This window comes from Microplitis mediator, chromosome 3 (genome assembly GCF_029852145.1).
Source record: "Microplitis mediator isolate UGA2020A chromosome 3, iyMicMedi2.1, whole genome shotgun sequence".
In the NCBI taxonomy this organism is placed as follows: Eukaryota; Metazoa; Arthropoda; class Insecta; order Hymenoptera; family Braconidae; genus Microplitis; species Microplitis mediator.
The window spans coordinates 6,796,554-6,818,325 of NC_079971.1; the positions used below are offsets into that span (position 1 = coordinate 6,796,554).

Genomic DNA, 21,772 nt, shown 5'->3' on the forward strand with positions numbered 1-21,772 from the left:
GAACATAATCGCTGTTCTAATTCAATAGATGCTCTCGTTTTGCTTCTTCTATGTATCAGTAATAAGAACAAATCACAAAATAGAGTTAGCTGTAGATGCTGTCTGAGGGTCTGGTATTACTGGATATATATATATAGAGTTACTTCGCTATAAATCTATTAGTGTCTCACTTGTACTGGCAGAATTGTTCATTGGTGCGAATATAACACAAATGTTACAACGGACTCCGACTGTGGATATATATATATATATATATATATATATATATATATATATATATATATATATATATATATATATATATATATATATATGTGTATATATATACATATATATGTATGTATTGTAGAAACAGCTTTAAACGATTATTTAAAATTTATTTTATTACGCACCATCTATCACATCCCACATATTACAATTAATATGATAGTAAAGTATTAAATAAAATATATGTATCAAGATTATGAGAATTAGCTAGAACTGTGTTTCATATGTATACCTGTGCAATGCATGTAGTACGATTATATCACATTACTTGTTTGTATCCTTTAGTTCTATATGAAGCTTACTGACAAACAAGTAAAAAGCAAAGAAAAAAGGAAAGGATTGCTGGTGGCCGACTTAAGTACATTTCCGAATAGAATGTACTATATCTTCTGCTATCTTAATTGAATTCAATATTTAAGTCAAGCTGCTATCGCTAATTTATCTATAATAAATTAACGGTCAATTTTAACAAATAAATTACTTTATTCCGTTAAGTATATTTATATTATAAGGATACTATAAAATTAGGTCTAATAGATACATTCGATAACAATAATATTAATAATGAGACAACATGAATCGCGTTACTAATTTCAAAAGGGCGTATATTTTTTTTTAATTGCTAATCAGACTGTGGACATTCTAAAGCTGGGAACCGGAAAAAAAATTTTGAACGCAAAAAGAGCGCAAGGGAAAAGACCTAGTTCCCTGATTGGGTATTAGGTTTTTTACCTTCCACACTTTCGACTTTAAACTTAAGGGGGAAAGGGGTCTGAGATACAAAAAAAAGAAGATATTTTTGTGATTTTTTTTTTCAGATCTTCTTTATTAAGATTCTTAAAATTTGTGAGATTATTAAGGCTCATTACAAGAATAATCTGCTAAATTTTCATAAAAATATGGAAAAATAAGCCAGCGGTAGTGGGGAGAGTCGAGTCACTTTAAAAAAAGTCTCCATACGGTTGGCAGGATAACTCATGACTGCATCTGAAACTAAAAAACCAAAAAGATTTCTTCAGTACATAAATTTATCTTGGAATTGAACGAAGGATTTTTTTTCTCAATAACTACTTATTTTTTAATTAAACAAAAAAGGAGCAATTTTTGGTAAAAATCAGAATTTTTTGATTGCATCTTTACCAAAAATTAAAAAATGAATATTTTGTTTATTCCTTCGTTCAAATCCAAGATAAACTTATGTACTAAAGAAATCTTTTTGGTTTTTTAATTTCAGATGCAGTCATGAGTTATCCTGCCTACGGCATGAAGACTTTTTTTAAAGTGACTCGTCTCTCCCCACTGCCACTGGCTTATTTTGCAATATTTTTTTATGAAAATTTAGTAGAATCTTCTTGAAATGATGCTGAATAATTTCACTAATTTTAAGAATTTTAATAAAGAAGTTACGCTGAAAAAAAATCACAAAAATATTCTCTTTTTTTGTATCTCAGACCCCTTTCCCCCTTTAATGACTGAAGCCAAAAGGGCATATAAAAATATAAGTCCTTCTGTAATTATTAACACGAAATAAAATATTTATTCGTCTTCGTACTCCTGCAGGTGATCCAATTTCATTTGTTTACTACGATCTACTTTGACAAAGTTCTTCTTATCTTTCTTCGATTTACTAATCGGTTTCTGACCCACTACATATTCAGGAAGAATAATTTTACTACCAACGAAAATAGGCGTGTTATCGGGCTCCACAATCTCAGTAAAAGTTTGCTCTTTAACTTTAGGTTTTTTGAATTTTATTATCGAGCTCGATGTTGAACAACTTGACATTCCGGTCGACTTAATATCATCGACTTGCATCCTCAATTGCTCATCAAGTTCATCTTTTGATCTTCGTGCTTCCAATTCTTTGAGAAACGACAGTGCCGTTCTTGTATTATTTTTGTCGCTCATATCAGCATCGGCTACGTCATCCAAAGTGTATCTCTTCCATTTGTGAGGATTTTTATGATAATCTGGGACGCTACGATCGGAGAAAGGAGATGGTAAACTTGCCTGCTTGAAGATACTTTCTTTACCTCGAAATTGTCTGGCTTCGTTTTTTCGACGTTTGCCAGGAGGTGGTGGCCGACGAAATTTTTCGCGCTCAAACTCACTGGTGTCGATTGGAGTCGATTGATCTTTCTTACAATTTTTTTCTGCTTGTGACAGTTGATCAAAAAGTGCTTGCTGTCGATTGTAAAAATCTGAATTTTTATCACTTTGCAGTTGGAAACTCGTCGTTGGAACCTTCATCTTCTTTGTCTCCTTCCCGATGATATTTTTTATTGTTATTATTTTTACAAATGAAGTCTAGAACAAAAATAAATTCAATCACTATATTAATTTTAAATCTATTTATGTAAAAATTTAAATTTTATTATTGCGCTGTCACTTACTTGATTTTTAAAGAAGATGATAATTTTTTAAATCACATTGAAGACTTTTTTAAAGTCGAATTAATTATTAGTCAGTCACAATGTTATGAAAATTGTTTTTGTTTTTAGGTTAATGAGTGTATTGAAATTAAAGAGAAATGGAGAATGAAAATTTTAAACAGCGCGCGCTTTTATCAGCAGAAGTTATGAGCAATAGGTTAGTACTCGTTGATGATAGAGGGCGCCATTGGGCCTGAGTGTGAGTTTAGCAGACAATTCAAAAATTCTAAATAAATAAATTAATTAATTAATTAAAATAATGAAATTTAAAAAAATGCGCGTACTAATTTTTCATTGATCTAAAGACGCATTTTAAAATTTTTATTTAACTTACATTTTATTTATTTACTCAAAAATTTAAAAAATTGCCACTTGTCAGTTACATTCACACTCGTCTATTGTGTTACATATATATCATACATATATGTGTTACATAAATATCAGATTTTTTCAACTTGATCACTGGCCAGGCGTTTTGTTTTATAAAATTGATTTTAAAAAAATGAAAATTTAATTCGAATAAGTTGGCTGGATATGGGATTGCCCAAGGCCTAATAAAAAAAATATATATAAATATATACACATAGATATACCCTTAAATTTTTCTCTTTCGGTTCTGAGATTCGTCATTCGTTCCGTCACCGACCTTAAGAATTTGGTCTGATTTAAGGTGAATTTGATTTTCTATAAAACTTGAAAATTAAATTTGAATTTAAATTCGAATGAGTTTGGCGGATATGTGATTTAATTTTTCTTCATACAAATTATGACCGAGAAATTAGCGTGAGTAAAAATTTTTATTTTTTCAATACTATTAAATGTAGGGGAAAATGGCATACGCAATTGCATCCTACAATTATGTCATTCCCAAGTGGGACAGAGATAACTTTAAGATGTCTTTTAAAAGGTCAAGACAAATTTTGTCTCAAAGCCAAGTTGTAAATAAATACGACGTACAGGTTGGTCCTAGGAGTCGTAGGAAGTTTTTGTTCTTTTTCCCGGTTCAAAAAAGTTGTTTTCATAAAAAAATCGTTTAGATTAAGACTTAATTGACAATTGTTTGTAATTTAATTTTTCTGCCACTCGTATTAAGTCTTTTGCAGGTTTTTTTCCCTTCAAAAGAAGTTTTTTCTTCACTTGTAAAAAATTTAATTAAAAAAAAAAAACCCGTGATGTCATGATTGACTATTTTATTTATATTTTTCGTCAAGTACATTTTTGAATAAACGTCTCTTAATGAGATTTATAAATAAAATGAATTGAAATTTTTTTGCCTATTAAAATTTGTCAATTTCTATACAAAATAAATAATATGACGTCATTTAATTTTATTATAAGAATTACTACATTATAGATTTTTAAAATTGCACTGAATAATTTGAACTCAAGTTGAATAAAATTTCATAAAATCGATTTATAGTTCGATTATTTTATGATAATCAATGAAATTTTCTAGTAGTTCAGCAAATTTCATGAAATTTAATAACAGTTTATAAAAACTTTTATTTTGATAATATATATAGAATTCAAAAATAGAATAATTAAAATTGACGGGTTTTTAATTTTTTATTTCGATGAATATTTTTAAAAATATATATGTTATTATACGTCACAGAAAATATTTATTATCATTTTATATTTTTAGACTCATAACTTACTGCTCTTAGCCAAAATAAATTTACCATTTTAATGCTGTGAAAAAAAAAAGTTGATTATACTTCATGAAATACCGTTTCTATTTTGATCCAATTTATTTTGAGAATTATTTTTAGGTTTCAGCGTAAAGATGAATAATTTTCCCATTTCCTTTAAGATTTCTCATAAAATTCGTAAAATAATAAATATCTTTTTATAAAAACTACTCGTTTATTATTTTCAAAATTTTTAATTTCTCGAATTAAATTCATGATATTAAAATTAGCAGTCTAATAATTTTTGGATTTTTAAAAACGATAAATTTGAAAAAAATTAAAAATTGCACCTATAGTTCTTTTAATTTTCTACATGTGTATTTTTTTATTTTATTTTATTTTTTAAAATATAATCATTTTCATGACAACTATCCGTAAAAAACAAAAGAATTTTAAACCGTGATGGTGTTACTGAAAAATAAAATTAAATAAAGAACATTTGTTTTGGCAAATGTATATATTTATTACATGAATAATGGTAACATGAACTTGATAGCACAACAATATTTATATGTCTATATATTTACATCAACATATTTTCTGAAAAAATTAGATTTTTTAAAACAATAATCAATTCAGTAAAATGAGTTTAAATTTTTATGATAAAATTAATAAATTATCAAGTCCAACAAAAATAAAATCTTTTGGACCAGCCATATAACTTTGAAAAAAATTTTCCAATAATTTTTTTTTTTGCTGACATAATTTTCATGCAAAACAATTTCACAATATAATTGAAACATTTAAAACGCATATAACATCAACATTAAATACACAACATTTACTATATACTCGTCACACGGACTTGAACTAAATCGATTAAAAATTGTCTAATTACACTGTAAAAAATTTTGAGTTAATTCGGAGTAATTACGGATTTTATTTAAATCCGAATTTACTCCTCCATCACCCGGAATTCCGGAGTTAAAAAAAATTAATCCGTATGCGGAGTTGATAGGGAGTTTGTTTTTAGCTCAGAGATCTTATAGTGATCTGGATTTTATTTTGATCTAAATTCACTTTGCCACTCGGAGTTCAAAAAAATGACTTTGCATAGGAGTAAATATAGAGTTTGTTTTTTTAGCGCAGTGATTTCGGAGTGATCTGGATTTTATTTCAATCCGACTTCACTCCGTCACTTGGAATTCCGTAATTAAAAAAAACTGCATTTTAATATCAAAGTAAACTCCTTTTCGGAGTTTCATCTGCTCCGCATTAACTCCAGATTTACTCCGCAAATTTTTCACAGCGTATCGCATACAACAAATTACTGAGAGATGTCACAGATTCTATACAAAACTAATTAATATATTCAATTACGTATTTAGCCATATAAAATTTTAATTATTCAAATAAATCAACACGATTTTTCTCTATTACTATTTAAATAATTATTTGAGATCAACAGGATCTTTTGTATCTTTTCAGTAACAAAAAATAAAAATAAAATAAAAATTGTCAGTCTGATATCACGTTAAGTTTTAAGTAATAAAAATACTAAGAGCTGAAATAAAAATATAATTTAAATAAACCTAATAGTCTCTGTGGGTCTCACATCAGTCGAAAACACAAGCGAGAACTCGAACAACCAAGTCGCCCACGCGAGCGCAAGCTCGCTGACCTTGACTAGTACATTCTTTTCTTCTATTTTTTTTATTATCTTCACGTTCTTTTTTACCAGGCTTTATGCCAGACTTAGCTTTGGTGGGTGTTTTCCGTCGACGAGGTGTCGTCGATAGCCTGTACGGTGCAATACATCGCGCTAATTGATCATTATCCTGCTGGTTACTGTGCCCAAGAATTTTGGCCACGATGGCAGCCGATTCTTCGCTTGACAAAATTCCACTGGCCATCGGACCTTGAATAAATTCTTGATCATTCATAAGAAGATATCTTACACTGTACCAAATTTCATCAGAAAGCGCCGAACGTTTATTGTGAGACGTTGGCTCGATGCCACGTCTTCTACATTCAGAAGCTGCCCACTTCTCAAGTGCTCCGAACAGAACGCTTTCTTTGGCAAGTCTGAGGTCATCTCTAGAAGCGAGACTCGCGATTTCCTCAACAGTCAATTCTTCAAAGCCTTCTTGACGTAGCACTTGATCCGGTGCGGAATCAATTACTGCCAGGCAGGCCATGAGGAGTCTAGTGCATGCTACAGCTGAGATAACAGGATAGTAATGATAATAAGGAACGTCATATATTTTATTATAAACTTGTTAATTATTATAATAAATTTATAACCAAGGTACAGAAGTTTGTGCTCAACAATAAGAATAAAAGAAGAGAATTCGCGGAAATTTCCCTGTATGAAAATGACGATTGCCAGCAAATTTAAGTTAAATTAAATTAAAAGATATTAGATATTAGATTTAAAAAAAATTTGTCAATCAACAAGATAATTAGCAAGACCATCAGCAAGACAATTAGCAAGACCACCAGAATAACAATCAGCAAGACAATGAGCCAGACAATTAACACGACCATCAGCAAGACAATTAGCAAGACAATTATCAAGACCATCAGGAAGACTTGCTAATGATTTTGCTAATTGTCTTGCTGATGATTGTGTTAATTGTCTGGCTCATTGTCTTGCTGATTGTCTTTTTGGTGGTCTTGCTGATAGTGTTGCTAATTATCTTGCTGATTGTCGTATTGGCATATTTTTTTCACAACCTTAATTTTGACGTTCTTTTATGACATTCGATACTTGAATATATCTTTTAATTTAATTCACATGAATTTGCTCGCGATCGTCACTTTGATACAGGGTAATTTCCGCGAATTCTCTACTTTTATTCTTATCTTGGTCATAAAATTTTTTTATGTTATCTTACCAATTTCAGCAGTATCATTTTCGGGTGGCGCAGATGGAATTTGTTCGTTTACATCGACATCAGTTAAAGCGTAAAGACTGAGTCCGTGATAAACATTGAGAACTGTTGATGAGTTTAAATTTTTGATTATGTATTCAACGGCTATTACTGCGAGTTCTGGACATAGGTAGTAATGAGCAGCATCCAAAGTTGCTCGTGCAGTTAAAACAGAATGAAAGTTTATTGGTTCCTCGCGAAAATATCTGATGGATCACAATAATTTCAGTATTATTTATTAGATGTAGATATTATTTTTCATAAATAAAATATGGTAGAGATTAGTGCATACTCACTTGAAGAGATGATCAAAAGCACGTTTTTCTACGTGCTGTAAACAAATAATTGGTGGTGGGTTGCTTGGAGGAGGAGCCATTTCTCCCATAAGTAGAGCGCGAAACCATTCTGACTTATCTGCTAAAGTTTGCCGATCTACGCAGTACTTCCAGGTGTCTCCAGGTAAGCCAACCTTTTGAATTAATTAATTTTTTTTATTAAAGACAATAATGATATGAAAATTATTTCAAGTAATTGAGTGCAAATAATTCGAACTTAAATGATAAATAGTTCGTGTCATTCATATAAATTATACTAATAAATTTTTTATTATTTATTACAAGTCAGATAATCGGATATTGCACATCTAGGGAGAGAAGTAGGACATTCCAACCCTGTGTATAATTTCTTACCCAAGCCGAGGGCGAGGGTGGCAAACATGCGGATTGGGAAGTCCTATAGGTGGTGTGCATACAATTTTTTACCAGATCTGTATCGAAAGTTTAAATTTGTGTCTCTGTATGTGAAAAGAATGGCGCATGCGCTAATTTTTATCATTCGTTTTCTATAAAAGGAAAGAACGACTTTCTTCCCTCTAAACAGAGCAGGAATTTAAACTCTCAGCGCAGATATGGTAAAAAATTTTATGCTCAAAGTTCAAACCGAAGATTTGAAGTCCGATAAATTAATTTGAAAATTTACTCGATTCGATTCGAAGCCTATTCGCGCTCCCCTAATAAATATAGATATAGATATAGATATAGATATTTATACTCACTTCCAATATGACTTTATTGTGAGGATCATTTTCCCCATTAGTAGTTCGGTCTTCAGTTATTAATGGAACCTGGGACATGCTCTTTAGACTGTCCCCAGTAATCGGCGGTATTATGGTTTTAAAAAAAAACTGTTTGAGTGGCCTAAATATGTATGTAGATTCTCGGTGACATTCTGAATAGTCTCCTATAAGAAGTAAAAAAGAAAATTTCTTTAATTAATTATTCACTTATGAGTATATTCAAAATTTGTATTTATCTCATTTTACCGATGCGTATAAATTTACATGGATTTATAAAATGAATCATCATTATTGATTTTTTAACTTTTACTTGGCAATACACATATATAGAGCCACGATTATCGATAACGTTTTATTCAGTGCGTTGCTTAAAATACTTTCTTCTATCTATTGATTTCGCTGAGCGCCAGTAAAACATGTCGCGTTACTTGGTATCTAAATCATACAAGGGTTTGGCAATGTTTGCTACAGATAGTAGTACTTAGGCTTTATTATTTATTTCTTCCAGGTCACATAAAATAATTATTGACAAATATTTTTTATATATTTCTTAAGGGTGTGCGAATCGAGTTCGATATAATCGGATTATGCGTAACTTTTCGAGTTATTTGTCAATTTTCGTATCCGAAAGTTTTCAAGTTATTTGTAACTTTTCAAATTACTCCATTCAAATTGAAAAAATTCTGACCAACTTTCAAATATTCAATCTTTATTTAATGGAGAGCTTACATTGTAAAAAGAGCGATCTTAAAAATGGACTCAATTTAACACCACGTGGTGTTAAAATGAAATAACACCGGTGTAGGCGGTGTTAAAATAGCGGTGTTAAATCGGTGTAAAAAAAAATTCCACGTACAGAAATTAGAAAGAAAAATGTCATTTCAATCACCAATAATTTAACTACCCCCATGAAAAAAATTTATAAAAAAAATATATGTTAAAATGTAAAAAAAATATATAAAATATGTAAAAAAAATATATTTTAAATAGCTAACTTTTGGCTGATTTTCGTATATATTTTATATATTTTAAATATATCTTCAAACGTACAAAAAATACATGCATAAAAACATTAAAAAAATATACTAACAATATATTTCAAATATATTTTCTATATATGTTTTTTATATTTCCATAATTATATTTTTTTATGTACTCTAAGATATATTTTTAATATATTTAAAATATATAAAATATATACGAAAATCGGCCAAAAGTTAGCTACTTAAAATATATTTTTTTTTAATTTTAACATATATTTTTTTATAAATTTTTTTCATGGGGGTAATTAATAAAACTACTGTCGAAATTTAGTGATCGAGAGAGTCAAAATATTCACAAAGTTAAATATTTTCAACACCGGTAAAGAATATTTACACCTTCGACGGTGTTATTTTAACACTGCTTTCGATGTTGAAATTGAACACCGAAAATTTTAACAACTACATCACCTGAACTTCCCCCGGCTTTTTCATAGTGTAGCTCATATTATTACACTGTAAAAAAATTTCGGAGTGAATACGAATTTATATAAAACGCAGATCACTCCAAAATCTTTGAAATTTAACACCGAAAATTTTAACACTTACACCACCTGGACTTACCCCTGTTCTTTTTTTTCGGCGCAGAAAATTTTTACTTGACCTAAGAAATTTTTCGCATTATAAATTGAAAAAAAAAAAAAAATTTTCTTGGGGCTAAAAAAAATTTCTTTCGCCAAATAGTTCTAAGAAAATTATTGCTTACATTTCATACTGCAAAATTTTTCTTACGCCAAAAAATAACTTTTTTCTGTGTGACAAAATTTTGAATTATTCGATTCAATACGAATAATTCCTATGTTTGAACTATTCGCACATCCTAAATATTTTTACTAATCAATTTTAAAATTTCCCGCGGGCTTTTTCCAAGAATTTGTTTATTTATGCTACTGAAAAAATAATATTATGATATGCAATACCGGCTGAATCAGCGACAAGTTGTATACACACTGAGATATACCAACTGATAAAATACAAATTCAAATTTACACTATAACTAAAATCAACTTGGCACATTTTGTTAAAACAATAAAGCTTGCGCACCGAAAATACACCAATTTTACCAATAAACTTTTGTAAAAGATAACAATGAAATGAGATTCAATACAATATTTATTTCTGCTTAGGCAAGAAGTAATGAATACACGGCATTCTCTTGGTCGAGTGCTCTCTTTCAACTACGAGAAATCATGTGTCGATCTGGTACGATACGATATGGTCTTTTCCCTCTGACTTCTCTCTCTATACGACATATATATGAGTCAGTAACTCGGATCGTAGTCGATGAACATTGACGCATTCCGTCACCCAGTCGAGGTTTATCCGTTTGTTTACAAAACAATCCGTAAGGACCATTGAAGCGGGTGAACTCATGAGAAATATAAAAGAATGCATTCCAGGGACTGACTTATTAATGCACTGTCAATTAAAGAGAGTGAAATAGAGGAACACATTATGTAGTAAAGTGTTCAAAAAAAAATAACAGTCAAAAATATAATGAATCTAGTGTATATATATCTATATATGTAAACATATAGTATAGACCAAAGGTCCAAACTCAAATATTACTTCTTAACACTATTAAGTTTTGTTTGTCGCATTTAGCAAACTGACACTCCCGTCATAAAAAGTTTTAGTATTTAATTTTTTCTTTTTTTATCGTTTTTTAAGTAATCATTGATTCATTTGAGTTAAAAATAGGATATGTCTCTAATATAAAAAAAAAAAGAAAATGAAACAAATTTAAAAATTTTAATATTACACAGTTGAAAAATTTGTGTTAAATTTAACACAAAGCACATGTCCCAAACGGTTCACGCGATTTTTTGTGTTAATTTAACACATTATACATGTGTTAAGCAAAATACAGGTTTAAAACTCGTTGAGATCAGATAACACATTCAACTTTAGTTAAATTCACACTTGATGGTGTCAAATAATTGACACAAAATATTTAACCACCGAATTTTTATACACAAGAACACAAAATTTTCAACTGTGTAAATTATAATTTTATTTTTAATAAAGAAAATTAAAATATCTGTTGACTGTAAAAAATTTTGGTGAAAAAACGGCCCCGATGGTGTAAATTATCTATCCGTGTACACAGTAAAAAATTTTTCGTATTTGCATAAAGAAAAAAGTGTGTTAAAAATTTTATGTTAAACATTTGACATTTTTGTTCTTTTATCAGTTCATTTTTAACACTAAAAAATGTTAATTGAAACAAAAGTAACATTTACTGTGTTACTTTCCAAACATGTTAACACTTTTAAAATGTAACTTTAACATAGAGCGCGTGTTAATTTATTAAAGTAACACAAAGAATGTGTTAAATTTACCGTAGTCGCTTGTTAAGCTTAATATAAATTTTTATGAGTATCAAAATAACACAAATAAAAATGTTAAATTAACACCTTACGTGTGTTGCAGATAACATTTTCATATGTAAAAGTCAGAACCGGTAACAGAGAATATTAACATTTTTTGATATTTTTTTAACACAAATGAAAAATGTTACAACGTAAAACTTTTTGTAAATTGTTGTTTTAACACTCAGTTTTGTGTTAATTTTTACAAAATGTTTTTTACTGTCATTTTTAATTCACACCGGCTAAATTCAACAAAACATTCGGTGTAATTTTTACACCGAGTTCAAAATTTTTTTTCAGCACAGATTTAATGTATACAGCCTACTGTTATACGAAGCAAAATAGACGTGTGCCAGCCTTGGGATCTTAAATAAAATATAAGCAATGCAGGTGTTTGACACACAGGCACGAGCAGCCGCCAGCTTTGTCTTCGTCTTGTGTACAACAGCATCAGTCTATAAGATGGAATAATGATCCCGTGTGTATTTTATGGTGCTAACGAGCGTGTCAAGTTAAAAGTGCGGTAAATACCATCACAGAGGAGAGTAAAAATTCAAAATTATGATGATGTTAAACCAAAGAAAATTTATTCATCGGTTGATTGGTCAACAGCCAAGAGTCATCAGTCATCGGCTACTAACTTTACGTTTGCATTCATGTATTGTATATACATCAGTTCATATCTTCTTTTCTTTCTTACAGAGTTATAGGCTCTACCCATATAAATAAATTATTTTATTTCAATTTTTTTTTTAAATTAAATATTTTGTGAACTGGTAGAATATTCAATTTTTACGAAATAATTTGAAATTTTTTCTGCTCGATATTTCATGCGTCACTTATTATAAATATTATAAGATTTTTACGACATAGATAATTATTATAAATATAAAATAATTTTTTTTTTTAAATAGTGACGTAATTCTTGGCTACTTGTCATGAGTTTAAGTTTAAAAATAAACCAATGAGAGTAGACTTATAGTTATTTTATTTAACTACAATTGGAATAATCCAATTGAAGTTAATTAATAGCACCCGCATTTTCGCACTGACGCAACTTCAATTTAAATTTAAGGGAAGAACCTTTCAGTAAAAACCTTCTCAGAGTATTAAGTTCAATAATGGATGTTTGTATTTATTGTTATTATGGCCTGGGTATTGTGAGATAAATGTACAGTTGTATGTATTTAGTATATATGTATATATGTATATTAATGTACGGAGGTATATAAACTGAATGGTATTGAATGAGTCCTTATACTGGTACTTTTATACCAGTTTTACTACAGTAGAATGTCAATGCCATGTATTGAGTCTAGAATACGATTGAATTTTATTTAAAGTCGTAAGTCATGTGATAAATGGTGATCTATCCGAATAAATCAAGGGACGAGGTCCTTACTGTTTCTTTTTAAATTGCCGCGCATATCAGTTACTCTGTTAAATTTTAAATAAAACGATCTGTAATCAAGGTTTACTTTCAAGAGTACGCATGTACAGTAATCGAGAATGATAAATGTATACATTTATCTCGGGTAAAACAAATTATATTATATGATTGTATAAAATTATATGCAATTCAGATCTAATTGTATGTAGTCCTAGACTGAGCCAAAAAAATCGACTATTTTTTTTTTTCGATCCTGTGAAAATATTATTCCTGATGACCAAAAAAAATTATTGTGCAAGTTTGAGCCCTTAATATTGATATTGTCAAAACGACTTCAATAACCTGAATAACTTTCGAAGGAGTGAATTTAGCAAAAAATGTTAAGAGACCTTTTTTGTAGAGTATTGAATTTCCTTCAAGAATATGTATCTTGACTAAAAAAAATTTTAATATTTCTAGTAGTTACAAAAATCCAAAATAGAACCACTGAATTTAAAAAACAAATCAATGTTTAAGGCACGGTTACAAGGAAATGGCTCGTTTTACGTCAATTTACTAAGAGAGATTTTTTGTAGGGAATTCAATTTTCTTTAAGAATATACATTGCTCAAATTTTTCAGATAGATGATTAATGAGTTTTGGGTCAAAAATGAAATTTCTGCCAAAAAACTAATAGTCGTAATGATACACCTCTTAATATCAATATTAAGGGCTCAAACTTGCACAATAATTTTTTTCGGTCATCAGGAAAAATATATTCACAGTAACGAAAAAAAAAAAAATAGTCGATTTTTTTGGCCCAGTCTAATGTAGTCCATATATAATCAGATATAATAATATGTAATTATGTATAGAAAATGGCCCAATGTAGTTATATAAAATTATATATAAATATATCTAATAGTTTTTAATATATAATCATATATTTTAAAAAAACCATTGTATATATTTTATATAATTACATGGGAGCTATTCTCTGTATACAATTATATATAATTACATATTATATCTAATTATGATATATGTATTGTATGTATATATATACATGTATATAATTAGATAGAAATGACATATAATTATATACATAATCATATATAATTAGATATAATTTTTTTTTACCCACATAGATCTTAGATTTTTTAAATTTTATTGCAAATAATTGATATTTTTAAATAAATTACGGAAACCGAATTTTTAACAAAATAAAAATTGATGTGAATGATACAATAAATTGTCAGATTGAAAAAACCTTGCGCAGTAGATTATTTGATGTAAGCAAAAATATGTGGAAAAATTATCCAAGGAGAAAATTGTAAGGACGATTTAACAATAAGACAAATGTGCGAAAATATTCAATATCCATATAATTATTATCTGAACAATTGCGATGATGTGTGAAAAAAAAACGCATGCTCGCTAATAAAATTATTGAGCATTTGATGACTTGTTCCAAGGTTTAAGATTTGAATAGACAAATTATAGATATTAAAATCACTTACGAGATTTAAATTTATCAGAGTACATCCACAATTTGATAACACTCATTTTACTATGTAGCGCAGTGTCTTGAGTAAGTGACAATAGAAAATATGACACGTGCACTGTGGCGGTATGCGGTAAAATAAACGTACGCGTTTCTTTAGATCGAATGAACCGAAACATCCGGTTAATCCGCGGTTACTATCGGAACAGTACTGATGGAAGAAAACCAGAGTAGAAGTAGGGAAACTGCACAATCAAACGACGGAAACTCTGGAAATGTATCATGTGTGAAGGAAAATCCGGAGTTGCCTCAGGGCATTTGAAGATTGGAGCGATTTTTTCATTGTAATTTTATGACAGAATATTTTATAGATGGAATCCTACTCTGACTCATCATTGATGTCTATATATGTACTATATACTGCAATGATATATTTTTTAAATTTGTTATTGTTATGAAAAAATAAACTTGTTGGCTTATCATCACGTTGATGAGTTGGTGTCCACATAATTATTAACAAGTGCGACTTTTTATCTATAATAGATGTCGAATGAGGACATGGATGATAGTCCTGACCAATTCAACAAACAATTGTATAAAAATACTTCATTTTAACCCAATAACTATTTTTTATTTTCAATGCTCTATTTTCAAATTTTTGTTTATTAAATTTTTATGCAGAAAAAAGGGATTTTTTGGTATAAAAAATTTTTACTCACCCGAAAAAAATTTTTGCTTGACCTGAGAAATTTTTTGCATTACAAATTGAAACAGAAATTTTCAGTGTGAATTTCGTAGACAGACAAATTTAAAGTTATAAATAAATAGAGTAAATAATTTTTAAAAAATATTTATAAAAAATGCACTTATTAATTTTTAAATTTCTTACATGCGCATTTTTTTAAAATTTTGTTTTATTAATTAATTACTCTATTAATTAATAATTTTAAATTTGTCTGCTACATTCACACTCATAAATTTTCTTGTGAAAAAAAAATTTTCTTGAGCCAAGAAATTTTTTCTCCACAAGAAAATTTTTGTTTTCAAAAAATTTCGCAATGCAAAATTTTTCTTGCGTCAAGAAATCCTTTTTTCTGTGCAATAAAATTATTATTTGTTTTATATTTATTCTAAAAACTTTTGCTAACTTTCAAAAAATTGTACACACAATTATTTTTAAATCACTTTGGTATTCGAAAAAAAAAAAAAAAGTTTTTAAATTCTTATCTCATACTGTAAAATACAATATTTTATAAAAATTCGACATTGATGTTTCAGTACGGAATATAATAGGCTGAATTCAAGCAATTATACATCGCCAATTATCAGCTTTTGCAATGAGTTCCAGCAGTTTATCAAAATTTATAGCCAAGTGTTAGCAATGAGATGTAAAAAGAGTAAACGTTTGTTTAACAAAAGGGAATGTAAAGCGAAGCACCTGGTACTTTTAATATTATTCATTCATCTCTATTTACCGGCACGTGCTAATAGATGAATCATTTTTTTTTATATTACAGTTATTATATATTTTCCTCTAATTATTCAATTAATTATACTCGACAATATGCTATTGTTGCTACAAAAAAAAAAAATTATTATCATAATTCAATAGCTGCGTAGATGAATCATTTGATTAAGATACTGTGTCATGCACTGTAAAAAATTTGCGGAGTTAATGTGGAGTGAATGACTGTTTATTTAATTTCCTCGGAGTGAAATTTACTCCGAAGGGGAGTTTATTTTAATATTAAAACTCCGAATCAGAATGCAGATTGAAATAAAATCCAGATCACTCCGAAATCACTCGGCTGGAAAACAAACTCCATATTTACTCCGTACGCAGACTCATCATTTTTAACTTCGAGTACACAGTAAAAAAAATTTTGTAAAAATTAACACAAAACTGTGTGTTAAAACAACATTTTACAAAAAATTTTATGTTGTAACATTTTTCATTTGTGTTAAAAAAACAACAAAAAAATGTTATTCTCTATTACCAGTTCTGAAACTTTTACACATTAAAATGTTATCTGCAACACACGTAAAGTGTTAATTTAACATTTTTAGTTGTGTTATTTTGATACCGATAAAAATTTATGTTAAGCTTAACAAGTGACTACGGTAAATTTAACACATTCTTTGTGTTACTTTAATGAATTAACACGCGCTTTGTGTTAAAGTTACATTTTAAAAGTGTTAACACTTGTTTGAAAAGTAACACAGTAAATGTTATTTTTGTTTCAATTAACATTTTTTGTGTTAAAAATGAACTGATCAAACAATACAAAAGCAGTGTGTTAAATTAACACCCAAAGTATTAAATGTTTAACATAAAATTTTTAACACAGCCTTTTTTCTTTACGCAAATACGAAAAATTTTTTACTGTGTAACGGAGTGAATTCGTATTGAAATAAAATCACTCCCAATTCTTCCCACTGTGTGAAAAGAAAATGCTGTAGAATGAAAAGAGGAAAGAGGAGTGAAATCGTACATAACATCAACCCCTCGGAGGTTAATCAATACTCTCAGCGAGTACAGTTTGATATCGCGAAACACTAAACTATACATTCACCCTCTCTATTTTATAAGAATAAAAAAATATCTCGCTATGAAAAATGCGAAAAATAGCAGCAGATAAAGAAGACAATAGGCGGGATTTAAAAATTTAAATTACATTGGATCTAAAAGAAGGATCTAATTGTCAATTTTCAAAGACGTCTTATTTTTTCTCTCCCACACCCAGTGGACAAACGTCATCTTCGTTGCACTAGTACAGTAAATAGAAACTTTGGCCGAGTTTTCCTCGAAAAAAAAGGATGTTACAAAAAAACCAAAACGCACTTCACTAAATTTGACAGGTGCATCATGTGCAGTAGTATGCATTAAAAGATTTTATTTCCGTGAAAACTTTGAATCCGAAAATATCAGAGAAGTCATAACTCTTAACTTATTATATAAAAAAAATAAAATATCAATAATAAAAATATAAACATGTAAAAGACCACGCACGACTTGAATAAATATTGTGTGTATACACACAGCGATAATTAAATACTGCTAACTGAAGAAGGATAATTATCAGCGATTACAAACAGTCGGCGACGACAACAAAAAGAAGTATATAATTCACAAGTCCCCTGTCATATTTTAAGATAATAGTGTATGGCATTTAAATTTTTAATTTTATTTAACTTTAATAACTTAATACGTTATTTTGGCTCGTACTCGAATAATTGCTACCATAATATATTAATAAATTTAGTAATTAACCACAATAAATTTTTACTCTATTGTTGATATTAAATTATTAAATTTAATTCATTTTTTAAAATAAAATAAAAAATTACCTTTTTTGTGACGTAAAATTCCTTGAGTCAAAGCTTTTTTCACTGTAATATTTACTAACTATTCACGATTGGGTAAAATAGTTAAAAATAACACAGAATTTAATAACAAGTTATCGGATATTTGAAATAAATGTAGTAGCGCGGATGGTTATCCGGTAATGTGTATTGGCCGATGACTGGGGCTACAATGAGCATATAATTTGCACGAGTGCGGAACCATACATTCCGGTGGACTATTTCATTGGTGATATTCATAGCCAGTAAGAAGCTACAGCGCGCAGACGCTAGGCATTTTCAGCCCTCTTATTATTATAATACTTTGTATCTTAATAAAGAATATTAGAAATATAATGAAGAAAATATATATTAATAAATGTATAGGAGTTGAGGTCGAGAAACTATCGGTAATTGTGTACCAACAATTCGATTCACGTTTGTCGATGTACTCTGTAATTACTATGGGATTCATTGTTGCTCCGAAAAAGGAGGGGTTAATTTACGTTGAGTTAAGGGTCTGAAGAGATACTTGATCATGGGAAATAATAAAGTCTTTTTTTTAAAAGCAAAATATTGTATTTGTACAGAAAAAAAAAATTTTTGACTCAAGAAAAATTTTTCACTACGAATTAAAGACAAAAATATTTTAGGAGAAGAAAATTTTTTCTCACCCCAAGAAAATTTTTGTCTTCAATTCGTAATCCAAAATATTTCTTGTATCAAGAAACCCTTTATTTCTGCGTATATATTTTTCAGAAAATCTTTTATGGCGGAAGAAAAATTTTGTACTATGAAATGACAACAAAAATTTTTTTAGGGCTAGAAAAATTTTTTTATGCCTTAGGAAAATTTTTTTCCTCAATTCGTAATGCAAAATATTTCTTGCGTCTAGAAATTATTTTTTTCTGCGTATATATTTTTCTAAATTAATTTATTTTATTCATTTTTTAATTTTAATGACAAGTGATATTTTACCCCGAGAAAAAAAATGGTTTAAAAAAAGTATTTTCTTAAGTAATAAAATTTCATATCCAACTTGAAGAATAGTTTGACTGAAAAAAATCAAAATTTAGTGAAACTATTTCGAACAAAACTGAGATTTCTCCAATAAAAAAAATTATTTTCCATAAAATCTTCAAATTTTTGCACCACAAATATTTTTCATTTAAATTTTTTAGTGTAATTTCTTATAGGCAGAAAAAAAAATGTTTCTGAAAGTCATTTTTTCTCTTGCTGAAGATAAAATGAATTTACAAATTGACTAGGTCCATTAATATGCTCATGTGTTTAAAATTACAAGATTTTTAAAATAACTTACCTGTTAAATATTTAAGTAGTTTGGAAATTGCTGCCTAATAAATATACTAATTAGCCAAGTTTTAGTTTTTAGTACTAAAAAACATATATAACATTAATTTTATATACAGAAAACACTTAGAAGTAAAACTGAAAAAAGTTAATGAAGAAAATTAAGTAAAAAATAATAATAGTCATAAATGAGCTCAAGGTCAAGGTCAGACCTATATTTTTAAAACTGACAAACCATAAAAAACTTTTTAAAATAAACTTGAATTAAATACTAACAGAACTATTTTTAAAGAAGATTCATGGCGCGTTGGTGGCAAAATAAAAATTAATTAAAGATAAATAAGTAAATAATTAAGTAAAATTGGATGTGTGGTACTCGATTACTAGGAATTGTAACAAACAACCCTCGTGTAAACTCCAGGACCCGCGTAACTGTAGTGCGTGTATCGATTCTTTAATATAAGAAGTAGGTCAATCCTAGGCCTCGCCTAACTTTCCCAGTCTTTTATAATTCACGAGGGGCGGAAATGGGTCATTGAGGGTAAAAATGATTCATCATTTTTATTGTTAGTTTTTTATACGCAGTAAAAAATTATGAGTCCGCGGTATGGTGCAAATTATTTGGTGTTAATTTTTAAACACCGCCGGTGTGAAAGTTTAATTTTTTCATTTATCATTTATTTAGTCGTAAAGTCTAAGATTTTTGCTGACATACAATACAAATTTTTAACAAACAATATATATGCTAGGGTGATCCAAAAAAAAAACAATTTTTTTTTTCTCGGAAACAGGTTCAAAAGTTTCATTTAGATAAAAAAAAACGCCTGTGAAAATTAGAGCTCTTAATATTAACATCAAGAGGTTCCTCATCGCACTCTTCTATTTTCCATAAGAATAACATGGAAAAAATTTTTTTTACGTCTTCTGATTTTTATACGTAGCTAACGATGCGTCATAGGAATAATTGGCAGGCACGTTTTTGTAGGTAATTGAATGCTCTACAAAAAAAATTTCTTATCATTTTTTGATAAATCTATTTGTTTATAAATTATTTAAGGTTGAAGTCAAATTCACATTAAATTTTGAGATCTTTTTACTTTTCCGGCGAAACTATCAGACCTATTACAAAATATCACAGGACCTTTTTTGTAGAAAATTTTATTATCTAGAAGTTATTTCCAATAAAGTTTTTTCAAATTCTGCATTGTTTTTTAGTAATTTTTATTTTAATGTCAAGCTCTTAAAATTGATCAGAAGACTTTTTTTTATGAGCATGACATTAAAATGAAAATAACTAGAAAACAATTAATAATTATTCCTATGAGGCATCGTTAGTTACGTATAAAAATCAGAAGACGTAAAAAAAATTTTCTCCATATTATTCTTATGGAAAATAGAAAAGTGCGATGAGGAACCGGTTGATGTTAATATTAAGATCTCTAATTTTCACAGGCGTCTTTTTTTATCTGAATGAAATTTTTGAATCTGTTTCCGAGAAAAAAAAAAATTTGTTATTTTTTGGATGACCCTAATATATACGTATATATATATAAATTTTAGAGCATTGACATATTACATGACGTATGGTGTCAATGAAAAAAAAAATAATAATAATAATAAGTTCTCATTTGTGCGAAATAATAAAAAATGGTTTTATAAAAATTTCTATTCTAAGTCTTAATTTTTAATTAATATCAGTAATGGAATCATTAATTTACCCTAGTCTATCTTAGTCAAGATCTTGAAATCACAGTATATATAGATATAATATTTCGCTGTATTCTCCTTGACTTGCTCAAGATTTGCTCCAAAATTGATCAATATTGCTACTAGGGTGTCAACTTTGAACCATAAAATATCATAAAGGTTGTAAATATCAATGGCAAACTCTTAAATTTGAAATGGTGAAAATAGTGACTATTCACTGTTTACTAGTGAAAAGTATGTCAGTAATTTAAATAGTGATATATTTTTCACACAATAAGTCACTATTCACTGCCCTTATTATAAGAAGCGATTTAAGACGATTTGCAATGTTAAATCCCCATAAGAAGGGCGATTCAAAAGTATTCAAAGTATTCAAAAGCATTAAAAAGTATTTAAAATTTTTTTTTTTCGAATCGTTTTAAATCGCTTCTTTTAATGAGGGTGCCGAATAATGATTTTCACTAATTCGTTTTTAAAGAGGTTTATATACCTTTAGTTTGTAATTAATTTACATTCGATAAATCAATACAATGTTAAGATAAGAGACCTGGTACCCGATCACTCATGTATTTCTATATCTATATTTACTAAATATAGATATACTTCATATAGTGATCGAGTACTAGTTCCCTGATCGGGTATTAGGTCTCTTTTACCTTACTTGTAATGAGTAATTTTTTCAATTGAAAATACTTGAGATCATATTTTTTTACTGATTCAGTTATGAATTGTGTTTTTTTTTACAATCATAATTAAAGAAAGTTAATCGATAATTTTTGAAATTGAAGT

General features: G+C 28.5%; 2 protein-coding genes across 5 annotated transcripts; both read right to left on the reverse strand.

Annotated features, from left to right (window-relative positions):
* Positions 1-1,072: 1,072 nt before the first annotated feature.
* Positions 1,073-2,812, reverse strand: LOC130665268 (protein TSSC4). The gene is made up of 2 exons (XM_057465591.1): positions 2,661-2,812; positions 1,073-2,574 (listed from the first exon to the last, which is right to left on the reverse strand). Exon 2 carries the CDS (start codon positions 2,515-2,517, stop codon positions 1,804-1,806), a length of 714 nt encoding a protein of 237 aa, XP_057321574.1. The 5' UTR covers positions 2,518-2,574; positions 2,661-2,812; the 3' UTR covers positions 1,073-1,803.
* A 2,544-nt stretch (positions 2,813-5,356) lies between these two features.
* LOC130665170 (BTB/POZ domain-containing protein 6-A) lies at positions 5,357-18,204 on the reverse strand. 4 transcript variants are annotated; one of them, XM_057465463.1, is made up of 5 exons: positions 17,972-18,204; positions 8,318-8,502; positions 7,560-7,732; positions 7,228-7,469; positions 5,357-6,551 (listed from the first exon to the last, which is right to left on the reverse strand). In XM_057465463.1, the coding sequence occupies exons 2-5, from the start codon at positions 8,393-8,395 to the stop codon at positions 5,947-5,949; spliced, it is 1,098 nt and encodes a 365-aa protein (XP_057321446.1). In that variant the 5' UTR covers positions 8,396-8,502; positions 17,972-18,204; the 3' UTR covers positions 5,357-5,946. The 4 variants fall into 4 exon arrangements, with proteins under 4 accessions (XP_057321446.1, XP_057321443.1, XP_057321444.1 ...); XM_057465460.1 differs by lacking the exon at positions 17,972-18,204 and adding an exon at positions 14,640-14,700; XM_057465461.1 differs by lacking the exon at positions 17,972-18,204 and adding an exon at positions 10,299-10,560.
* Between the last annotated feature and the right edge of the window lie 3,568 nt (positions 18,205-21,772).